This window comes from Rhinopithecus bieti, unplaced genomic scaffold (assembly GCF_001698545.2).
Source record: "Rhinopithecus bieti isolate Rb0 unplaced genomic scaffold, ASM169854v2 scaffold_8675, whole genome shotgun sequence".
Taxonomy (NCBI): Eukaryota; Metazoa; Chordata; class Mammalia; order Primates; family Cercopithecidae; genus Rhinopithecus; species Rhinopithecus bieti.
The window spans coordinates 2,736,966-2,758,414 of record NW_016806447.1 but is presented as its reverse complement, the minus strand read 5'-3'; the positions used below and the strand labels follow the sequence as shown (position 1 = coordinate 2,758,414).

The window sequence follows — 21,449 nt, the reverse complement described above, 5'->3', positions numbered from 1 at the left end:
TATTGAGGATCTATCCAGTCTCAAGATTTGTGTTAAGCACTTCATATATGTTAGTCCTAAAATTTGCACATGGAGATATACTGCTCAGATTCCTAATCAGTCCTTCAGGGATTGCTTCAGTTGCAGAAAGCTGCCTACTCATGGTCACATGGTCACATGAGAGGTCACTTCTGGGAGCACCACCATCCAATTAGAAATCAAAAGCAAAAGGTCCAGGGATTTGGGCCCCTGGTGATTTAACTCTCACAGGCCATATAAGCTCTAAAGCTCCCTGCTGAGTCACCTGAGGCAGTCAGGCCTGCAACACTTCACTTTTCTCCATATGTCCAATTCTGCTTCCTCCCCTTTCTTTCCACAGGTGTTGATTTCTAACAAACTCCTGAACACTGAACTATCTCCGAGTCTTCTTTCTGGAGAACCCAAATTGCAGTAGGAGGTATTACTATTGCCATTATAAAGATGAAGAAAACTGAGGCTGGGCAAGTCTGTGTTTTGAAAAGTTTGATAGTTCATCCATCCCCAAATCCTAGAATTTCTCTACTCCAATATTTGTAACAGATTACCTTTGCCAGTTCTCTAACCACACTTCTGTAAGATCTTTAATACCATAAGATATAATTATCTTCATTTGAAAACCTAACTAGTTAGTGTAGTTTAGAGACTCTCCTGGCTTACCAATCTCACCTTCGTGGTTTGCCATTCTCCTCTTTACCTGGTCTTAGTGTTTCTACTTTGAGGAAAATTCTTCTCAATAGAAATCATGAAAGCAAAACATAAATTGTATATAGCTGTTTTTTGCTGATCATCAATTACTGATTATACAGTCTGCAGTGGGTCCATTCCTTTCTTGTTATTTACAGTGCATAATGTTAGTTAAAATATCCTCCTCATCGCCTTAGCACTTTCACCCAGTCTTTTCTTTTCCTTAAGTTTCTTGGTAATGATCATAGGTTCATAAAACTTTTAAAAAATACGTGATTGGTTATTGATTTTCTTCATTTAAATAACAATTCTTTAAACATAAATCTTGAGCAACCGCTGGGTTATTAGACGCTTGCAACTACCCTTTCAACCTTCTTTCTCATTGGTATATACTGCCATACTTTTGACTTTTAAAACTTCTCAACCTTTTAAAGGTATCTTCTTTTAATGTCTTTGCTTTCAAAAGTCGAGAAAAGCAAAACTAGTCTTCCTAAACAGGATGCATATGTCATTATAACTAACACTCCCATCCACTGACACTGAGAAACTTTAGCGCACACATTCTCACTCAAGTTTTATCACTACAGCTTCACCAAGGGTTGAAAACCAAAGAGAGAGTTGAAAACTAGTTGAACCAAATAAAGTTCCTTATTTCTAGTAAATAAGAGTATTGATATGTTTCTTGAACTTTAAGATTTTCTCAGGTATTCTGCTTTTAAAAGAATGAGATTTCTAGCATTAGTGCTGATGGCTGTAATCGTCTACAATTTATCTTGTTTACTTGTTTATAACTGTAAAATTTATAATATGGTTAGATATAATTACCCATATTCTATCCCTACTACCTTAACAATGCTACTTCTTACATTCCCTTCCCATACAAACCAAATGCACTCTACTCTGCATGTACTGTCTGTCTCACAGATTTCCACACAGGTAACATTTTGAAATATAGAGGTTTTCTGCCATTCTTTCTATTATTAGATGTTTCTTCTCAATTAGACATATTGGTTTATAGTTACTTTCCAGTCATTGTTCCAAGTCCTACAGCCTTGGTAATATGAAAAAATCTTAAATTTGTCTCTTTTGATACATTAGCTTACTACTCATACTCTGTGACTGGTACACAGATGCTAAAAGCATTACTCCTGGTGATACTTTATTCCAAGAATTCTTCTGTATATTCACATTTTGGGGAAAAAAACTAGACAAAAGGTCAAATGGAAAAGAAAGAACATATATTAATATAATAAAGACTGCTATGACCAAAAAAATCCCCTTATATGATTTGAGAAGTATTATTAGGTTGGATGTTTCATGTGCAAAAGAACACGTCCAGAGCAGTCCTTCAAATAAAGACATAACTCAATTTCTTAACAACTTGTAGTCTAAAATAACTTTGTGGGCTGTGATATAATTAATTAATGCTAGAGAGAGGATACTGACTGCCAACTATGAGAAACTAAAGCAATCTATAGGATTTAAGTAATATTCCCTCCCTGAATTCAATTATAAGTAAAAAGGGACAATGTAATACACAGTCAAGACAATAGTATAATCACAAAAAGTTAACTCTGACCCCTTCTGGATCACATCCCAACACTGTTAAAACCAAACCAAATAGAAGTTCTTACTATAATCAGTATAAAATGCTGTAAGATGTGTTCTTGGTCCCTTTAAGTAATCATGGGAGTGTCGGAAGGTAACTAACTGGAAAAGGTAAGCTGAGAGACTAGGTTAAATAAGGAAGTAGATAAACAACATCCTATATTTGTACAGTCTTTTTTTTTTTTTTTTTTTTTTGAGATGGAGTCTTGCTCTGTCACCCAGGCTGGAGTGCAATGGCACGATCTTGGCTTATTGCAACCTCTGCCTCCCGGGTTCAAGCAATTCTCTGCCTCAGCCTCCCGAGTAGCTGCGATTACAAGCACCCACCACCAAGCCCAGCTAATTTTCTATTTTCAGTTGCTTTTCAGGAATGTTTCTAATACAAAGGATAAGTCCACTGGAGTCAACAGTAAATTATTCGGCTGGTGCAGTGGCTCACCCCCGTAATCCCAGCGCTTTGGGCGGCTGAGGTGGGTGGATCACCTGAGGTCGGGAGTTCGAGACCAGCCTGACCAACATGGAGAAACCCCGTCTCTACTAAAAATACAAAATTAGCCAGGCGTGGTGATGCATGCCTGTAATCCCAGCTACTCAGGAGGCTGAGGCAGGAGAATTGCTTGAACCCGGCAGGCGGATGTTGCAGGGAGCCAAGATCATGCCATTGCACTCCAGCCTGGGCAACAAGAGCGAAACTCCATCTCAAAAAAAAAAAAAAAAATGTATTTACAACTCAGTTTCTACATATACATTATATATATATAAAAAACATATGCATATGTATGAATGCATTTTATAAAATGCTTTGGAATGTAAATAATACTTGTTAAAAGACAAAGCAAAAGCTGAGATCTGGCATTTTATAACTCAAAGTTCTATTTTCTAGTATCTTTATGCATGTAACTCCCAAAAAATGTTCATAATGATGACCAAACAGGTGCTGCCAAATCCAGAAGTAGATTCTGAATCCCCCAAAACTAAACTAGAATAATATGACTTAAAGAATATTGTATTACATTCTAATTATCTGAATATTGGTAACTTGCATCCTAGCCTTTACTAAACAATACTCTATGCTTTCATCATGATGGATTAGAGATTTTTATTATAGTATTTTGCTATAAATGGTAATTATGATAGTTTCTATTTATTGTGTATTCTGTAACAGTTTTTCATGTATGATTAAACAGTCATCAGTGAAGATGAGGAATTATCAGATATTCTGATTACAGAAGAAAGAGACTGAGAATAAGTACAGTGTTGAACTACTCTCCCCGCAGTTATCCTTGTTAGTTTTGTAACCTCTACAAAAATGATCTTACAAGAAAATACAAATGAAGAAACAAGTCCAGAAATGGTAAGTCTTTCAAAATTATACAGCTAAATAAATAGAAGAAGCACCTGACTTCAAAACTCAGTCTTTTTTTGCTCTATGTTATATTCCCAATCTGAAGAAAGAATACAGGTAGGGTAGAATACTTTAAATTCCAAATGGTTGGCACTGAATAGCTAGCTAATAAGACTTGGATAAATATTTGGTACTGGGACAGAAGGTGGTTTTGTTCTACTATAGGAGGTATATAGTCCTGTCATTCCAGGAAAGAAGTTGAAAAGAGGTACAATGCACTGATGTATCACACTCAAAGTCTTAATTTGTTGCCAGATCCATGTTACCATTCAGGAAAAAAGAGTTGAGGAAGAAAAGAAGAACAGGTGATGCATGCATGTAAGTATTTCCTATGTGCTCATTACTTAACTAGTTCACAGCATTTTTAATAATTCGAGAACCAATTTGTAAATACCCAGATAACAGTTCTAATTGTTATTTCAAAGCCTTAACTACCTCTAGTAAATTGTTAAGGAATTTTAGATTTTTCCTCTCAAAACTGTGAGAGTTAACAAGAAAAACCTTCCATATTATCTTGAAAGAAACTATAGCAAATAGAAAAATAGCCTGATGTTAGATGTCTCAAGTTTACTGGTGTACTTTTTTTAAGTTACGGTGTTTCAAGGAAATTTGTGTATGAACATAGGTAACAAATATCGTCAGGCACAGTGGCTTACGCCTGTAATCCCAGCACTGTAGGAGGCTGAGGCGGGTGGAATGCTTGGGCCCAGGAGTTCAAGACCAGCCTAGGGCAACACAGCTACAAAAAATACAAAAATCAGGCGTGGTGGCATGCACATGTAGTCTCAGCTACTCAGGGTGCTGAGGTGACAGAATCACCTCAGCCTGGGGAGGTTGAGGCTGCAGTGAGCCATGATTGCCACTGCACTACAGCCTGGGTGACAAAGTAAGACCCTGAAACCCTGTCTAAAAAAAAACAAATGTCAAATTCAGGGCAATTTTTCTAAATGAGTTAATCTCATAAGAGATATTACTGATATCAAAAGCTCAAACAAGAAGCCTCAAGATTACAGTAGTTGTAAGCATGGACTATGAAATCAGACTACTGTGTAACTTGAGCAAGTTATTGAACTTGTTTGTACCTTGGTCTCCTCATCTATAAAAACAAGGAAATAGCTGTATAGCTGCCTGTAAGGGCTGCTTTAAAATTTGAACAAGACAATTAATATAAACAATTAGAAAAGGCCTGACAGATGGCAAACACTCTTAAGTACGGTCATATAACATATAACAAGATTTCAGTCAACGAGGGACTACATGCCGACGGTAGTCCCATAAGACTATAATGGAGCTGAAAAATTCCTATTACCTAGTGATGCTGTAGCTGTCTTAACATCACAGCACATTACCTTTTATATGTCTAGATATGTTTAGACTCAAATGTCATTGTGTTACAATTGTCCATTTACTACAGTAACATGCTGTACAGGTTTCTAGCCTGGGAATAACAGGCTATACCTTATAGCCTAGGTGTAAAGTAGGCTGTACCATCTAGGTTTGTGTAAGTACACTCTACAATGTTCCCACAACAACAAAATCAGCTAATGATGCATTTCTCAGAACATATTCCCATAGTTAAGATACGTAATTTTAATAGAATTATTCTAAAATGCATAAAAAATTACCAAACCATTAGAAGAATTTAGTATATTCTGACTTCAAATATTACAAGGTTTTTTACTAATCATTAACCAAAATAAGAATATCTCTACTACAAATTCATGGAAAAGACAGGAAAGTAGGCATAGATAATGGGAAGTGAACCAAATACCTTTCAAATTCACTGAGTTTGTTTACTTAAAATAGCATGTCATGCTGATAATATGCCTGGATCAATAAAAACAGATTGGCTTTGATAAAATAGATGTAAAACGGGGAAATACTGGAAAATAGCTGTAAGCATGTATATGCTTATCCTGTAAGTAGATGATTCCCTAATGTATCAAATCCAAATTATGAACCATGGGATTCAACCTCTATCAGATGTCACGTTTCATTTTCCATTGCCCTGACTCAGTCAACCCTTTTAACTCTCTACCTCCATACACTCTGTGCCTGCCTCTCTTATCTATCCATGCATATCTCTATCTTATATATACACCATATGATATTGTAATTGTCTTACATGCCTAGCTTTTCCTACCGGATTTGAGCTTTCAGTGAGATTAGGAACTATGTCTTGACTATCTTTGTGTCTGTTGTGTCTAGCACAGGACTTATCACAAAGCAAATGTTCAGTATACATTTAGTGAATAAATGATTAAATAATTGTATGAAATGTTCATTGTAAAAGATAAAAGATTGGTAAAATGAATGATTCTCAAAAATCAACTATTAAAAAAAAAAATCACAGAAAAGAATCCCAGATCCCTTAGGGCTAACCTTAAAAGGTACCACTTTCTTTTTTTACAAAAAAACTAATATTTTACTTCACGAAAATATGTTCTGAAATATAAGACCATTCGAGTCTGTATCTCTCAAAATGTTTAGTGTTATTTGATAATAAAAGCATAAGAAGTAATAAAATAAATATCCTTATTCCAAATACACAGCCTGGGAAATGAAACATTAACAACACTTTTAAGTTGTGTAATACTTGTTTTCTAGCTTTCTGTTTATTTTACAGGGCCAAACCAAAGACAATTTTAAAGTGTAAGAATTTAAATAAATAAAAGTACACCATTGTGCTTCGTTTCCTTAACTTACTTTTCTGTTTTGAAGAATATTGCACAACCATCTACATGCTTTCTCTCCTGCTCAGACATGATTTTGGCACGTGACTTTGGAGAAAAAAATCCATCATATCCACGGTCCTTCAATGCTGGCAGAAAGAGAGTGAAGTATTGCTCTGTTTCCACTTCCTGAGATGAAAGAAAAGTTATCATCTATATGACAGAGGGAAAATGCTGATTAAGATATAAAAATGTTCAGCATTATGAGTAAGATGTAACTTAATAAAAATAATTCACATAGCAAATATTATCTTACTATCTTACCTGATTGCTAGCAGCTGCTACTTGACAATGGTAGCTTTTTAAACATGAAAGAACCAGAAAGGTGACATGATTTTCTCATGCTCACACAGATAGTAACAGGAGTAGGACTACATCCCAAGGTCTCTTGATGCCCAATTTACAGTTCATTCCATTATACTTTACTTCCTCAAGACTGGCAACTAAACAAAGCAAGTTGGGTATGTGATAGATTCTGTGATAGGGAATAGTATATTTTATATATAAAAAGGTAATTTAAAAAATTGCTTATCCTTCTGAACTATGGTGGAAAGAAATGATACCCAAGAGTGAGAAACATAAAATCTATTCACAAAAAATTCTACTTTAAGAAATTTTTAAGTACCTAAAATCACAATCATCCAATGGCCTCTATTAATTTGATAATTATTAGTCTATTTTATTCTTTGACTCATAAAATAAAATATTTTATTTTTAACAGGTCTTTCTAAATGAAATAAATATGAAGATAATTTATGTATGCAGATGTTGCTAACAGCATGAGTTTACGACAGCAAAAATCCATAAACAACTAAATGTACAATGGTAGGGGAAAAGCTTAATCAATATATGTTCATATAATTAATTAGTTTTGAAGAATTTTAGTAACAATGGAAAATCCATTAAGTACAATAAATAAGAAACAAAATGTATCTGTAAATATATTTTATGTAATGTGTAGAAGAAAAACACTCTAGAAGTTTTAACACAACTATCTTATGACATGAAATTAGGTATTTCCTTCCATCATGCTTTGTATTTTTTCAAAATTTCCAACTTCTCTAGAATGATCTCTTTTTAATACGGTATAGTATTATAGCATCGCTTTTATAAGACAATTTTCTTGAATTATGATGTTTTATCCTTCAAACTGCTACATTTAAGAGGGTGTGAGGCTGTTAGCACTACAAATACTAAACCAAGAGGTAGACAAGAAACTAAAATAGCCTAATTTTGTTTACCTCCTCCTCTCCCCATTTCTCTGTTAGTCTCAGGGTTTAGAAGAAATTTTATTTTAATTTTAAAAGATTTTATTTTTTCCCAAGCAACATAAAATAAATTATCAAGCTACTCTGTTACATAAAATTTTAAAATAATTTTCCCTCTCAGGCTATCATGAAAAGAATGTGTGAAATTGTAACACACTTTTTTTTTTCTTTTTGAGACAGAGTCTTGCTCTGCCGTTCAGACTGGAGTGCAGTGGTGTGATCTCTGCTCACTGCAACCTCTGCCTCCGGGTTCAAGTGATTCTCATGCCTCAGCCTCCCAAGTAGTTGGGATTACAGGTGCACGCCACCTCGCCTGGCTAATTTTTGCATTTTTAGTAGATATGGGGTTTCACCATGTTGGCCAGGCTGGTCTCAAACTCCTGACCTCAAGTGATCCACCTGCCCTGGCCTCCCAAAGTGCTGGGATTATAGGCGTGAGCCACCACACCTGGCCTGTAACACACATTTTTAAACACCTTTAAGAAACAGTAATTTTTTGAGTTGATGAACACGTTAATTAGCCTCATTTGATCATTTAAAAAAATATATGTATCAAAACATCACAATGTACTCCATAAACATATACAATTATTTGTCAATTAAAAAATTTTAAACCTTTAAGCACTTAACATGTTTTGAAAGTTGCTAAGAAAAAAGTTACTCAAAACTATTCAAACATCTTTTGGCTAATCATTAGCTAAATTTTGAAGCAATAAAACACATTTCATGAAAAGATGCTGCTTCTTTAAAGTTCAATTAATGAAGTGCTATAAAACAGAAGAATCTAAATTTCAGAGATGGTTTATAAAGCAAGGTAAGGCAAATAATGCATGATTTATAGTATAATATTTTAAAGTATGTCTGTTTAAGGAATAACTGTGGGCAAGCTTTTTTTTTTAAACAGACCCCAATATAAGTTAAATTTATATTCCTAAAGACTGGCAATCTTCTGCGGTTTTCTCTTTCAGCAATACCAACGATCATGAGGTGAATATTAACATGAATAATGGGTAAGATTATTTCCACTTAAGTAAATAGTAAATAAATGTAAGTAGATGGTTGTATTCAGTCAGCAAAATAGTTTCACTATGGAAATGTCTTAAATGCTTATTTAAATTGTCCATTTTTTTTTTAAGAGAAGGAGAGAAAACAATTCTTTTTGAGCTTTGGCTCTAAACACAGGATCTCTCCCAGTGGTCAGATCTTCTCTTATGTTTAAGTTCACCTTTTAAGTTAAAGACAGTTTAATTTCTATGGTGTTACCTGAAGACTAATGATATCTGCGTCACAGTTAACAATTTCTTCCATAATTCCCTTTTTCCTGTATTCCCAGTTTAATGCCCAGGATGGGCAATAGCCATATAGCTGCCGGGTAGCGTATTTATCACATAACACATTGTAACACATAACCGTGAATGATGCTAAGAAGTGGGAGAAAAAACAACAGACAAACGGGAGAAAATTAGGCAACTTTTTCTAAAGCAATATCATGTGTACACCTGCACAAGCACACAGCACACACACATACGCCACATATCATCACTGTAAAATGCCTAGGCAAGATTAAGATTGCTAATCTACTAAAACATCATTGGAGTCCATCATACAAAATTTATTTTACTAAATCTAGAATTTACAAAATTTATTTTACTAAATCTAGAATTAGACTAACAGTTCATATTTGAGAGTTTTGAGGAAATTTAATAAAAATTTAAAATTTTAAATCTGCTAATTTTTTGCTTATAACTTGCTGAGGAAAGCTTCTTTAAATGAGTGGGACAAAATTAAACTGTAGTTGCATTTTAATTAAAGAGCTCTAATCTCATTACTTCTTATTAACAAAATATCTATACTTAGCATGTTTTTGGGCCTCCTACTGCTATCATTACTTTGAAGCAGAAGAGTATGGACTAATAAAATTTACTTGTAAGAGAATCCTTTTTGTCAATCAAAGGTTCGTTTCTGAAATAAAATGCTCATTTTTAAATGTCCTTTAACTATAAAAAGACTATGAGCAAACTAATAGGAGAAGATGGTTTGCATCCTTGCTACTGTTTGCATACTTGCTAAGTGTGCTGTGAAGACCAGCAGCATCAGTAATCAATCACCTGGGAATTTAGAAATACAGAATCTGTGGCCCCATAAACATCTCTTTTGGACAGGATGTGCAGTTTAACAAAATTCCCAGGTAATTCATAAGCAATTGCATGTTAAAGTCTCAAAAGCTCTGATTTTTATCAGTAATTCTCCATCTTGGCTGCCTAGTAGAATCACTTTGTAGACCTTTAAAAGAAAAATGCTGAAGTAAGGATCTGACTCCAGACTAATTAAGTTGGAATATTAAGAGTCTAGCTATTCGTAGTTTTAAAAAGCATCCCAGGTGATTATAATGAACAGACATGGTTGAGAATCACTTATTTAAATAAGACATGAGGAATTCAAAGTGAACTGACACTTGATTGAAGTTGGTTCTGTTTCAGATGATGGAAAAACTATTAAGAGAAACTCAGTTCAGTCTCCTGGGGGTCTGACTGGTGACCATTTTGTACACTGGGAGCAAAATTTCAATTTGAGTTGACTTGTATTTTCTGAGTATTTATCTTGGAAATGACCCAGCATCATTTTCAAACCACTACACTGTGAAGGAAGCACCCTGCATTTACCTTACTATGCTTCTCAGGATTTGAAATGTCATTTGGAAGTAAGGTGAAAGAGGTAGACTGCCATTTGCTTCATTAAGTTTTTTCCTAAGACTTTGTAAAATGAGATTTCATTAAAAGATCAGAGATTGCAATTTTATAATATAGCCAAAACTCTTTATATCCCTGCCAGTGCCTGAGAATGAACCAGCAATTTTAAACAGAAGTAAAACTACCTAAGTGTTATTATCACTCATCTCTTATACTCTGTTTCTATTTGGGACCTTTTTCATTATCTAGGCTTGATTCCCATATAGTTTATCATTATTATTATTATTTTTTTAGCAGTAAATCACCCTTAGCCACAAGGTATTATACACATCCCTCTATGCATCAGAAGTAAAATGCATTTTTAACAGTAACTTTTTTTTTAGCACTCAGCTCCTACTCAGGGAAGCACCATACCTCAAAAGAAAAGTCCACACTAGTTTTTCAATGAAGAAAACCCAAGAACAGATTACTTTGAGAATTCAGCAATTAATGAAAATTTGTTTCCACTGTTCCTTTTCTTAATGGAAATGTAGCTATGCAATATTAGAAAATCTTTTCTTGAAGATTATGTTCACTCATATTCAAAAGAATTAGAAAATGGTGTTTTTAACATCAGAAGGGAATAATTAATTATACACCAGGAAAGGCCAACTATAAAATAAATCTATCTAGCTTTAAGTTTTGTAGAAAACATTAGGTACTCCTTTCACTTAAACCACCAATATGCAACCTTATAGTAAAAATGTTATTCATAACATTGACACAGTGCCTCTTAAAACAAGCTGATATTGCAGCTCTAGAGTGTGGTGGTTTTAAAATTATTACCTCTGAAAGACACAAAAATGTACTGCATATTATAATATTTTGTAGTGTTATTAAAATGTAAATAGAACCATGGAAGAGGCTACATATCCCACATTTCCAAATACTTAAAAAAAGACTTGTTCTGAATCCTCTTAACTTAAAAAAGCCCAAAACTCACCAACAAAAGGCCTTTACATTGCTCATATATAATTGCTAATATATAAAGTCTAATTGCGATTTACCCTTTAACAATTAATTATCTTGTTTTTTTGAGACAGGTTCTTGCTCTGTCTCCTAGGCTAGGGTACAATGGCACAATCTTGGCTCACTGTATGAATCTTGGCTCACTGTATGTAAACTCAGCATCCCAGGTTCAAGCGATTCTCATGCCTCAGCCTCCTGAGAAACTGGGATTACAGGAGTGCACTATCACGACCTGGCTAATTTTTGTGTTTTTAGTAGAGACGGGGTTTCACCATGTTGGCCAAGCTAATCTTGAACTCCTGGCCTCAAGTGATCTGCCCGCCTTGGCCTCCCATTGTGCTGGGATTACAGGCATGAGCCACAGTGCCCAGCCAAAATTTATTAATGTAGTACTATTCTGTGACTGGTTTAACCTTCATACTGAAACGCTTGCAATTTTCATTTAATTTTAAAATGAAATTAGATATCATGAAAATTACTACTTTTGTGATTAAAAAAAAGACATTTGGAAAAACAGTAATTCATAACTTATTTTAAGTAGAATTCCCAAGCCTAAAATACCAAATATGAAGAAGAATTTATAAACGTCAAACCATTATTGGTCCCTGCAAAAAGATAAATGCTTATGTTTTCTACATTACTTCAGTTCCAGAAATGCTAGATTATATTATAGCTCAAATACCATGTACTATTTCTACAGCCCTGGACTGGTATTATACTTTGTTGCCAATACAGTAAATATATGCCCAGTCTACATTATTCTTTCATAAATGTTATCTACCTCTCAAGAAAGATCAAGTACTTCTCAGTAGTTTAAAATTTTCACAAGAAAACCACTGTTACTCATTTTTCTTACATCACCCAATACTCTCTGTGAAGATGCCATTTGGAAAGCCGCATTATAGAAATAATTTTAAAACCAAGGGCTGCATTACTGTGAAAGATATAAGACACTTATTGACAGGTCTATCTTAATGTGGACTTTTAAAAAGTTTATTCATCAGTATTTTCAAACACATCTACCCATGAGAGGTAAAAATGAAGTCTTATTTATTACAGATCATGAAGCCCAAATAACATTTTAAGTACTTCTGGGAAAAAAGGAAGAATGAGAAAAACTATTTACCTGATGGCAGAATTTGGTCTCGTTCTTTTAATGTAATCCATGGCCTCGGAGGAAGCTGCTCTGGATGAACTGGAAAAAAAAATTGTTGTAAATATAGGTTAATTTCATGTGTTTCTGAATTCTGACATGTGTTTATAATGTCAAAACCACCTCTGTTTTCCATTCTGCTGTAACGGCCTGCAAACTGGCTTAATCTAATGCTGAAATTTAATGAAGATTTAGTAGCCAAAGGAAATTTAAGACAAGCTATGCAGAGAACACAGAACTAATACAAGAAAATAACATTAGGAAACTCATTAATGGCATTTTCACTTACATAGTATTTATGAAAAGTGCCTATTTAAAATCCTACGTAAAATCTTAGGTCTTTAATTATATATGTAAAGAGTATTGACTTAGCCTTGTGGGAAATCAAAGCCATCTGAAATTCCAGCCCTGATGAATTAAAAGAGTCAAACATCTTTAAAATAGAAAAAAGTACATATGAATGTATTAAAGTTAGTGAATTTTCTAGTGCGGCCTTCATTTCCTGATTTTACTTTCTCTCTTTGATAATGTCAACACAAAACAAGAGATAAGGATAGAACTACATTATGCAGAAAAAAGGAAGGCACTTGTTAAGCACTAACTGCTCAGATATGGTTATCAATACTATGGCCAAATGCTACCTAACTACCAGATGAGTTAAGATTTAACTACCCCCTTTTCTTTGCCTTTCAAAATCTTTGAAATTACAGGACAACTTGATTCAAGTTTGCAGATTTGCCCATGGTAGTAATGGCTGAGAAACGTATTCCTTTAAAACAAAAAACTCTCCATCTTTATCTAGCCACTTTGGTCAAAACCAAAGTAGCCCAGTTATTTAAAACTGTCACTTTACTAACAGTTTTGGTGTTCTGAAAGTCTACCTATATAGTACTCTGTTTCAGCAGCCATACTCTTCACAGAGTAGAATGAACACCATTTCATATATTCCATATCTTCCCAGGAAAGAAAAGAAGGTTATAAGATAACAGACAAATCATCCAGCTTGTTCAACATACTGAATCCCAGAAAACAATCTTCTGGCTATGTGAGTGCCATAGAATCACAGCAAGTGTCTCAAAATGAAAATCTAATATAGAAACAGAAAAAGTAAACAAAAAAATTTCTAGCTATTGGGATCCTTATCAGCAAAATCTACCTAAATTGGCTTGCTTAAAAATTCAGAAATCCAGAAACCTCTAGAATAAAACAGGTAATATAATATCAACATTATAGTGCTTCCAAATCTTAACTAGTGTATCACAATGTAGCAGTTTAAGTATAATGTACAGTAATCAGCAATATCCAAAGAGCCAAAAACATAATATGAGCGAATACTCTCACTACTAACCAGGAAAATTAAAAAGATGAGATAGCATATTTGTTACCCAAGTTCATGCAAAATTTTTAAGTGCAATAACATCCAGGACTGGTGATGGCGACAAACAGCATGTACAGCTGGTAGGAATATAAATTAGTACAGCTATCTTGAGAATAAACTGGCATCTTTTAAAATTTAAAACATCCATGTCCCTATGACAGAGCAAAATTCTATGTCCTGGGATCAGCCCTATCTTCTTTAAGCAGCATTCAAAAAGATATCCATTACACCATTGTTTATATTAACAAAAGCAATAGTAAATGGCTAAATAATATCCATTTTAAGAAAGATTATGCTATAGTTTAAAAAGAAAAAAGATAAATATGTGTTCAAGTGGAAACATATCCATGGAATACTGTTGAGTAAAAGTAGTAGAAAAAAAAACAGAATAACAAAATGTGATATATTTTATTTAAAATGTTTAAACCACACACTAAAAGTAATAGTATAAAATTTCTGCTGGTATAATTTTTGTATGTAAATGCTCACCAGAAAGTAAAAGGATATACGCCCAACTTACAAGTGTGATTACCTGCATGGAAGGGACTGTGATTAAAAGTAATGATTAAAAGAAATTTTAATCCTAACAGGAATTTTAACTTTTTTTACAAAAGAATAATATATTCATATGAGACAAGCATTTAAAATCAGTTTTTTTAAAGATGAAACTACATGGCCAATGATATGACAAAACAAAGAAATAAAGACGTATATGGGCTACTATCACATAAAATAAATAAATATATTGGTGACTCAATCTTCAACAGAGCTCAAGAGCGCCATCCTTCCTCCCCACACCTAACATTGACTGGCAGCACTAGGCCTGATCTGCCCGCAGTGCAGGTCTCAGCTGAACCTGAAGAGACAACCAAATCTACATGCTAAACCTAAACAGGGTAACTGCCTGCTGAAATCAGAGATTTAAAAAGCATCAGAAGTCTCCTAACATAATATCCAAAATGTCTAGGGTACAAATAAAAATCACTGGTCACACCAAGAACCAGGAAAATCACAACTTAAGTGTTAAAAGACCAACAGACACCAACACTGAGCTCAATCAGATGTTGAAATTATCTGACAGATTTTAGAAGAGCCATCATAAAACTGCTTGAACAATTACAAATATCCTTGAAAAGAATAGAAAAATCCAGCAAATACAGAGAAATTATTATTTTAAAAGTATCAAATAGATATAATCCAACTGAGAAATACAATAACCAAAATTTTAAAACTCATTGGAAAGGCACAATAACAGATGCCAAAAGATAAAATCAGTGAACTTGAGAATGAATCAGGAGAACTTAGTATGAAAACAAAAGAAAACAGACTGAAACAAATGAAAAGGGCCTGAAAAAACCTATGGAACTATAATTTTTAAAAAATCTAGATTTGTATTATCAGAGTTACAGAAGGACAGGAGAAAGGATGGGGAGCTAAAAAAGTATTCTCCGAGAGAACAGGTGAAAATTTCCAAATTTATGTGAAATACTTACACCTAACAAATTTAAGAAGGTGAGCAAACTTCAAATATAAAGAGCCCAAAGAAATCCATGCCAAGACAGATCATAACTAAACTTCTGAAAACTAAAGAAAGAACCTTAAAAACATCACATAGAAATGACGTACTACCTATAGGACACCAACTCAAATGACACTAGATTTCTTTTAAGAAACCATGAAAGCCTAAGGAAGTGGTACAATATTTTTCAAGGACTGAAAGAAAAGAACTGTCAACTGGAAATTCTGTATCCAGAAAAAGTATCCTTCAGAAATCAAGGGGAAATAAAGATGTTAACAGACGAAGGAAAACAATTCCGTTGCTAGCAGACCTGCCCTTAAAAAATAGCTAAATGGGGGCCGGATGCAGTGGCTTACACGTATAATCCCAGCACCTTGGAAGGCTGAGATGGGAGGATCACTTGAGGCCAGGAGCTCAAGACCAACCTGGCCAAACACAGTGAGATCCCATCTCTACAAAAATTTTAAAAAATTAGCTAGACACGGTGACATGAGCCTGTAGTCCCTAGCTACTTGGGAGGCTGAGATAGAAGGATCACTTCAGCCCAGGAGTTGGAGGCTGCAGTGAGCTAAGGAAATTCTAAATATCAAGGAAAATAGAAATGGAACATCAAAAAAGGAAATAACAAGGAATCAGTAAAGTAAATGTGCAGCAAGACAGAAAGTTTGAATAACCATTAATATAAAACACATGAAAATATACCCTAAGTATATGTAATAGAAAAGCTGAAATAACTACAAGAAGACAGACAAACCTACCATTCTGACATGGATTTTTATTGGTAATGAACAAAACCAAAGTAATCATTGAGTACATCTAACACATTCAAACAATATAATTAACAAACTAATATATAGGATACTGCATCTAACGAGAAGAGACATTATTTTCAAGTGCGTACTTAATTACAAAAATTAATCATCTGCATAGGTAATAAATAACATATTTTAAAATTTAAATTAATCAGGATATGTTCTCTAACCACCATGGAATTAAGCTAAAACCTAAGACAAAGAAAACTAGAAGAACTCCTCTGAAAATAAAGAAACAAGTTTCTAAATGACTCACAGGCCAAAGAAGAAATAAAGGCTATTAGAAAACATGCTGAACTGAATGATAATGAAAATAATACAAACTAAGGCTCGTGAGATACACCTAAAAGCCACTTTAGAGGAATATTTATACATAAATATATAAATATATTTGAGGAAAAAAAGACTGGAAATTAAGGCATGTGTACCTTAAGCTAGAAAAAGAATAGCAAATGAAACCAGAAGAAAGGAAGAGATAAATAAATTAATAATATTGAAAATATATAATAAGACCAACGAAGCTAAAAGTTGGTTCTTCTTTTCAAAGAAAATATTAATAAATGCCTGGGCAAGACTTTCCATAAACTAATTCTGAAATGGAAAAAAGACATCACTATACAACCTACGGATATTAAGACATCATAAAATATTCTGAACAACTTTCCGCTCATACATTTGAAGATTTAGATAAAATGGGCTAATTTCCAGAAAACACAACTTTCAGAAACTCATAGAAAGAGAAATGGAAATCAGAATAGTACTATAGTTATTAAAGAAATTAAATCAGTAATTTAAAACTTCTTACCAGAAAAAAAAAAAAAAACCCAGAAAGAAAAAAAAAAATCAACCTTAAATTCTTCCAAACAACAGAAAATAAGGGAATACTTAAACAAATTTTCAAAGCCAGTATAATTTTAATATCACAAGTTGACAAGGACATTGAAGGAAAAGAAGTACTGACCAATCTTACGCATAAACACAGATGCAAAAAATCCTATATAGGCTGGGCATGCTGGCTCACACCTGTAATCCGAACACTTTGGGAAGCCAAGACGGATGGACTGGACTGCTTGAGGTCAGGAGTTTGACCAGCCTGGGCAATATGATGAAACCCTGTTTCTACTAAAAATATAAAAATCAGCTAGGCATGGTGGTGGTGTGCCTGTAATCCCAGCTACTCAGGACGCTGAGGCAGGAGAAGCGATTGAACCTGGCAGGTGGAGGTTGCAGTGAGTTGAGATCGCGCCACTGCACTCCGCCTGGACGACAGAGCGTAACTCTGTCTCATAAAAATAAATAAATTAATAAATACTAAATAAAATATTAGCAAACTGAATCTAAGGTATAAAAGGATAATAATTTATCATAACCTTGTTGGCTTTATTCTAGGAATACCAAAGGTGGCATAACATACAAAAAAACCCATCAATATAATTACCATATTAAAGAATAAAAATAATCTACTCATCTTAATAAAGAAAAGCATATGATAAAATTCAAAATCTAGTCAAATTTTTTTTAAAAACCTTGCCTAGCAAATTAGGAATAGAAAAAAACTTCCTTCATCTGATGTTTATCTATATAAAACTACAGTGAATATGATACTTCATCAAAATTATGAAATTAGACAAGGATGCCCACTATCACCACTTTTAGCTAGCTAGCGCAATAAGTGAAGATTGGCAAGAAAATTAAAAGGATTAGAAATGGAGTAACACAACTCTCATTACTTGCAGATGACATAATTGTATACATTAAAATTAAAAATGCATTAGCATTAAAAACTATTTAGCAAAGTGGCTGAATATGTTCTTTAGCAAGGCATTTAGTAACTGTTTAGGAAGATGACCAAATACCAAAAAATATACAAAATTCAATTGTATTCCATTAATCAGTAACAACCATTAAGATAGTAAGACATATCTTTAAAATGACTATTTTTAAGAGAATTAAGAAGTTAATATTTAGAATAAATGTAATACAGTATGGGCAAGCCCACTACACAGAAACCTAAAACTCAATATTGAAATTATGAAAAGCATAACAAATAGAAGGATCCACTGTTGTAAACATATCAATTATTTCCAAAGCCATCTATATAGATTCAATATAATCCCAAATAAAATCTCTACATTTTGGAGAGGGGAGAGATTTAAAAACCTCATTCTAAAAATTTTAATTAAAATACAAGATAAAAGAACACAGAGGCCAGAACTAGCCAAAATTCTTCACAACAGGTCAAGGGGAAAGACTTACTCTACTGGATCACTCTACTGGATCTCAAGACTTTTTACAAAGCTGTCCATAATTAAACACTGTTACACTGCTATAAAGATGCATGGAAGAGAATAAAGAATCCAGAAACAGACCTACACATACCTTGACACCTGATTTATGATAAAGATGACATTAAAAAACAATAGTGAAAGGACAACCTAATCAATAGAAGGCTCAGAGTTAATATAAAATACATATGGAAAAGTCGTAAAAAATTCTAAACATTAGAAGTAAAAAAACAAACAATAAAACAGTTTCTAGATAATGTCATAGGAGAATATATTCATGATCCTGCGGTATGAAAAAATTCTTAAAAAGGATAAAAGCAGTACCGTAACAGAAAATATCAACAAATTGGACTGGAGTACATTAAAATTTTTCTGTTTGTCAAAAAACAAGAGAATGAAAAAGTTAATAATAGCATGGGAGTAGATACTTGCAACATATTACCAACAAAAGGCGTACATCTAAAACATACAAGAACTCCTTACAAATGACATACACAGAGCACACACATATGGCTGGATTGACTGGCTACATCTACAGAAAGAAGAGTTTTTTTTTTTTTTTTTTTTTAAGACAGAGTCTCACTCTGTCACCCAGGCTGGAGTGCAGTGGCACGATCTCGGCTCACTGCAACCTTCACCTCCCAGGTTCAAGCGATTCTCCTGCCTCAGCCTCCCAAGTGGCTGGGACTATGGGCACATAACCATGCCCGGCTGCTTTTTTGTATTTTTAGTAGAGATGGGGTTTCACCGTGTAAGGCAGAATGGTCTCGATCTCCTGACCTTGTGATCCGCCCACCTTGGCCTCCCAAAGTGCTGGGATTACAGATGTAAGCCACCACGCTCGGCCGAGATATTTAATTTTAAAGTAAGTTAGAAACAGCATATGTATGCTATATATACAGCTTAATTAAATTGCTACATATTCCTAATTATTTACTAAGAAGGCTTCTATAATAAATTTGCTCATTTCTACTGATCACCTTTTAATCTTTTTAGCCATAAACTTTTCAGATAATATTAATTTAGTTTTACCATATTATAAACCTTACTTTATGTGAAGGAGTGGGGAAGAAGGGTGTCTTATGATGAAGAGAATTTTAAAAGAATATAGCGAACATGTGATGGTGGCCACTATGCTGGAACTTACGATTTCTCTAGCTGTTTCAGAATTCTGTATTTTATAGAAAGACATCATGCTAAGAAAAATATTTGTATATAGTAGTATCTCCATACTTTTACCCATATTTTCAGAGCTTAAGCAAAAACAAAAACAAAACAGTTTTAAATCAAATACCTAATAGTCTTCTTTGTTTTTAAATATATGTATTTTTTGAGACAGTCTCGCTCTGTCACCAAGGCTGGAGTGCAGTAGCATGATCTCAGCTCACTGCAGCCTCTGCTTCCCAGGTTCAAGCGATTCTCCTGTCTCAGCCTCTGGAGTAGCTTGAATTACAGGTACACACCACCATGCCTGGCTAATTTTTGTATTTTTAGTAGAGACGTTTCACCATGGTTTCACCATGTTGGCCAGGTTGGTCTCCAACTCCTGACCTCAGGTGATCCGCCTTCCTTGGCCACACAAAGTGCTGGGATTACAGGTGTGAGCCACCACGTCCAGCCTGGTCTTCTTAAAGAAGAAAATTTCCATTTGGAATACAACGACTTTAAATTGTATTTAAATAAACCTGGTGTTCTTAATTTAAAACCTGGTTGCAAAATTTCCACAAATGTGTGGTGAATCAAACCAGTCATTTCATTCATTAAAAATGTGTAAAATGTGTGGGTTCCAAGTAATTTGCATCAAATTCAAACAACTAATAACTGTGTATTTTTGTGATTAAGAGCAAGATAATCTTAGATTCACAGCTCTGGCACTGATTAGCTATGTATAAATAAATTACTTTAGTCTCTGAATCGCAAAATTTGCATCTCTAAACTGTGAGTTAAAGTTCCTATGTCCTAGGTTCTTAAACAAAATAATGCAACTAATCTAACATATTGCTTGGTAAATAGGAAACATTCAGTATATGAAAAGAAGAATGTTCCACTAACATAGGATACACAATGGAAGGAACTCCAAACCCACAAGCAATGATAAAAAAAACAGTCAGATGCTCTTGAGCAACATATATTAGCTGGTTAATAATATCTGTAGAATTTATTTTACAGCTCTGTCACTAACAGTTACCTGCGAGATTGTCAAGCATGAAGTTCAGTAGCTTTCGGGTTCCATCTGGGTCCTGGTATAAGTTGAGAATATCCTGTGATAAAGGATTGCCTAAAGCAGAAGACAAAAATAAAACCTGTAAAACATAACTGCAAGGCAAGACAGAAATGTATACTACAAAATAAAATACTAATTTCTTAAGTTGAATTCTACTGTATTTAATCTATTACATACATTTTAGAAATATATGTGTAAATATTCTCTTTAAAACAGTCATAAAGAAAAACTTCAAAATCTTTAAACTCTAAAATTTGGGCTTGTCCAAAACATACATACACATATACATAAAAGCATATATATTAATCTTAGTCAGTTCTGAAGTAATATCCCAACCTGGCACCTTGAAGTAATCCTATAGGTTCTACGTTAATCTTCAAAAACCTGCATTTATCTTTTAAGACCACAGACAAACTCAAAGACAGCCCTATAGAAGAAGGAATGAGTGATATCTTAAAGAAGAACGGGTCTTCTTAGAATATTTATATCACGTATAGGAAAAAGAAATATATTTCAAGAAGAAAATGTGTTACCAAGATATGTCAGTGACATGTGACAAGAAAACAATTTTGTTATAATAGTAATTAGGAACGTGTGAGTACCAAGAGTACAGATTTATCATATATCAAAGAACACACTATTGGTAACAGACTATAGTCCCTTAA

At 33.9% G+C, this 21,449-nt stretch overlaps 1 protein-coding gene across 1 annotated transcript in view; it reads right to left on the bottom strand.

The window, feature by feature from the left end:
* CNOT6L (CCR4-NOT transcription complex subunit 6 like) overlaps positions 1–21,449 on the bottom strand; it is a 150,681-nt gene that overhangs the window by 21,671 nt on the left and 107,561 nt on the right. The window contains exons 8-11 of the mRNA XM_017876601.1: positions 20,749–20,838; positions 12,540–12,608; positions 8,979–9,136; positions 6,422–6,576 (exon numbers count right to left, since the gene is read on the bottom strand). Coding sequence (XP_017732090.1) covers positions 6,422–6,576; positions 8,979–9,136; positions 12,540–12,608; positions 20,749–20,838 — 472 coding nt within the window. The remainder of the gene's footprint in view (positions 1–6,421; positions 6,577–8,978; positions 9,137–12,539; positions 12,609–20,748; positions 20,839–21,449) is intronic.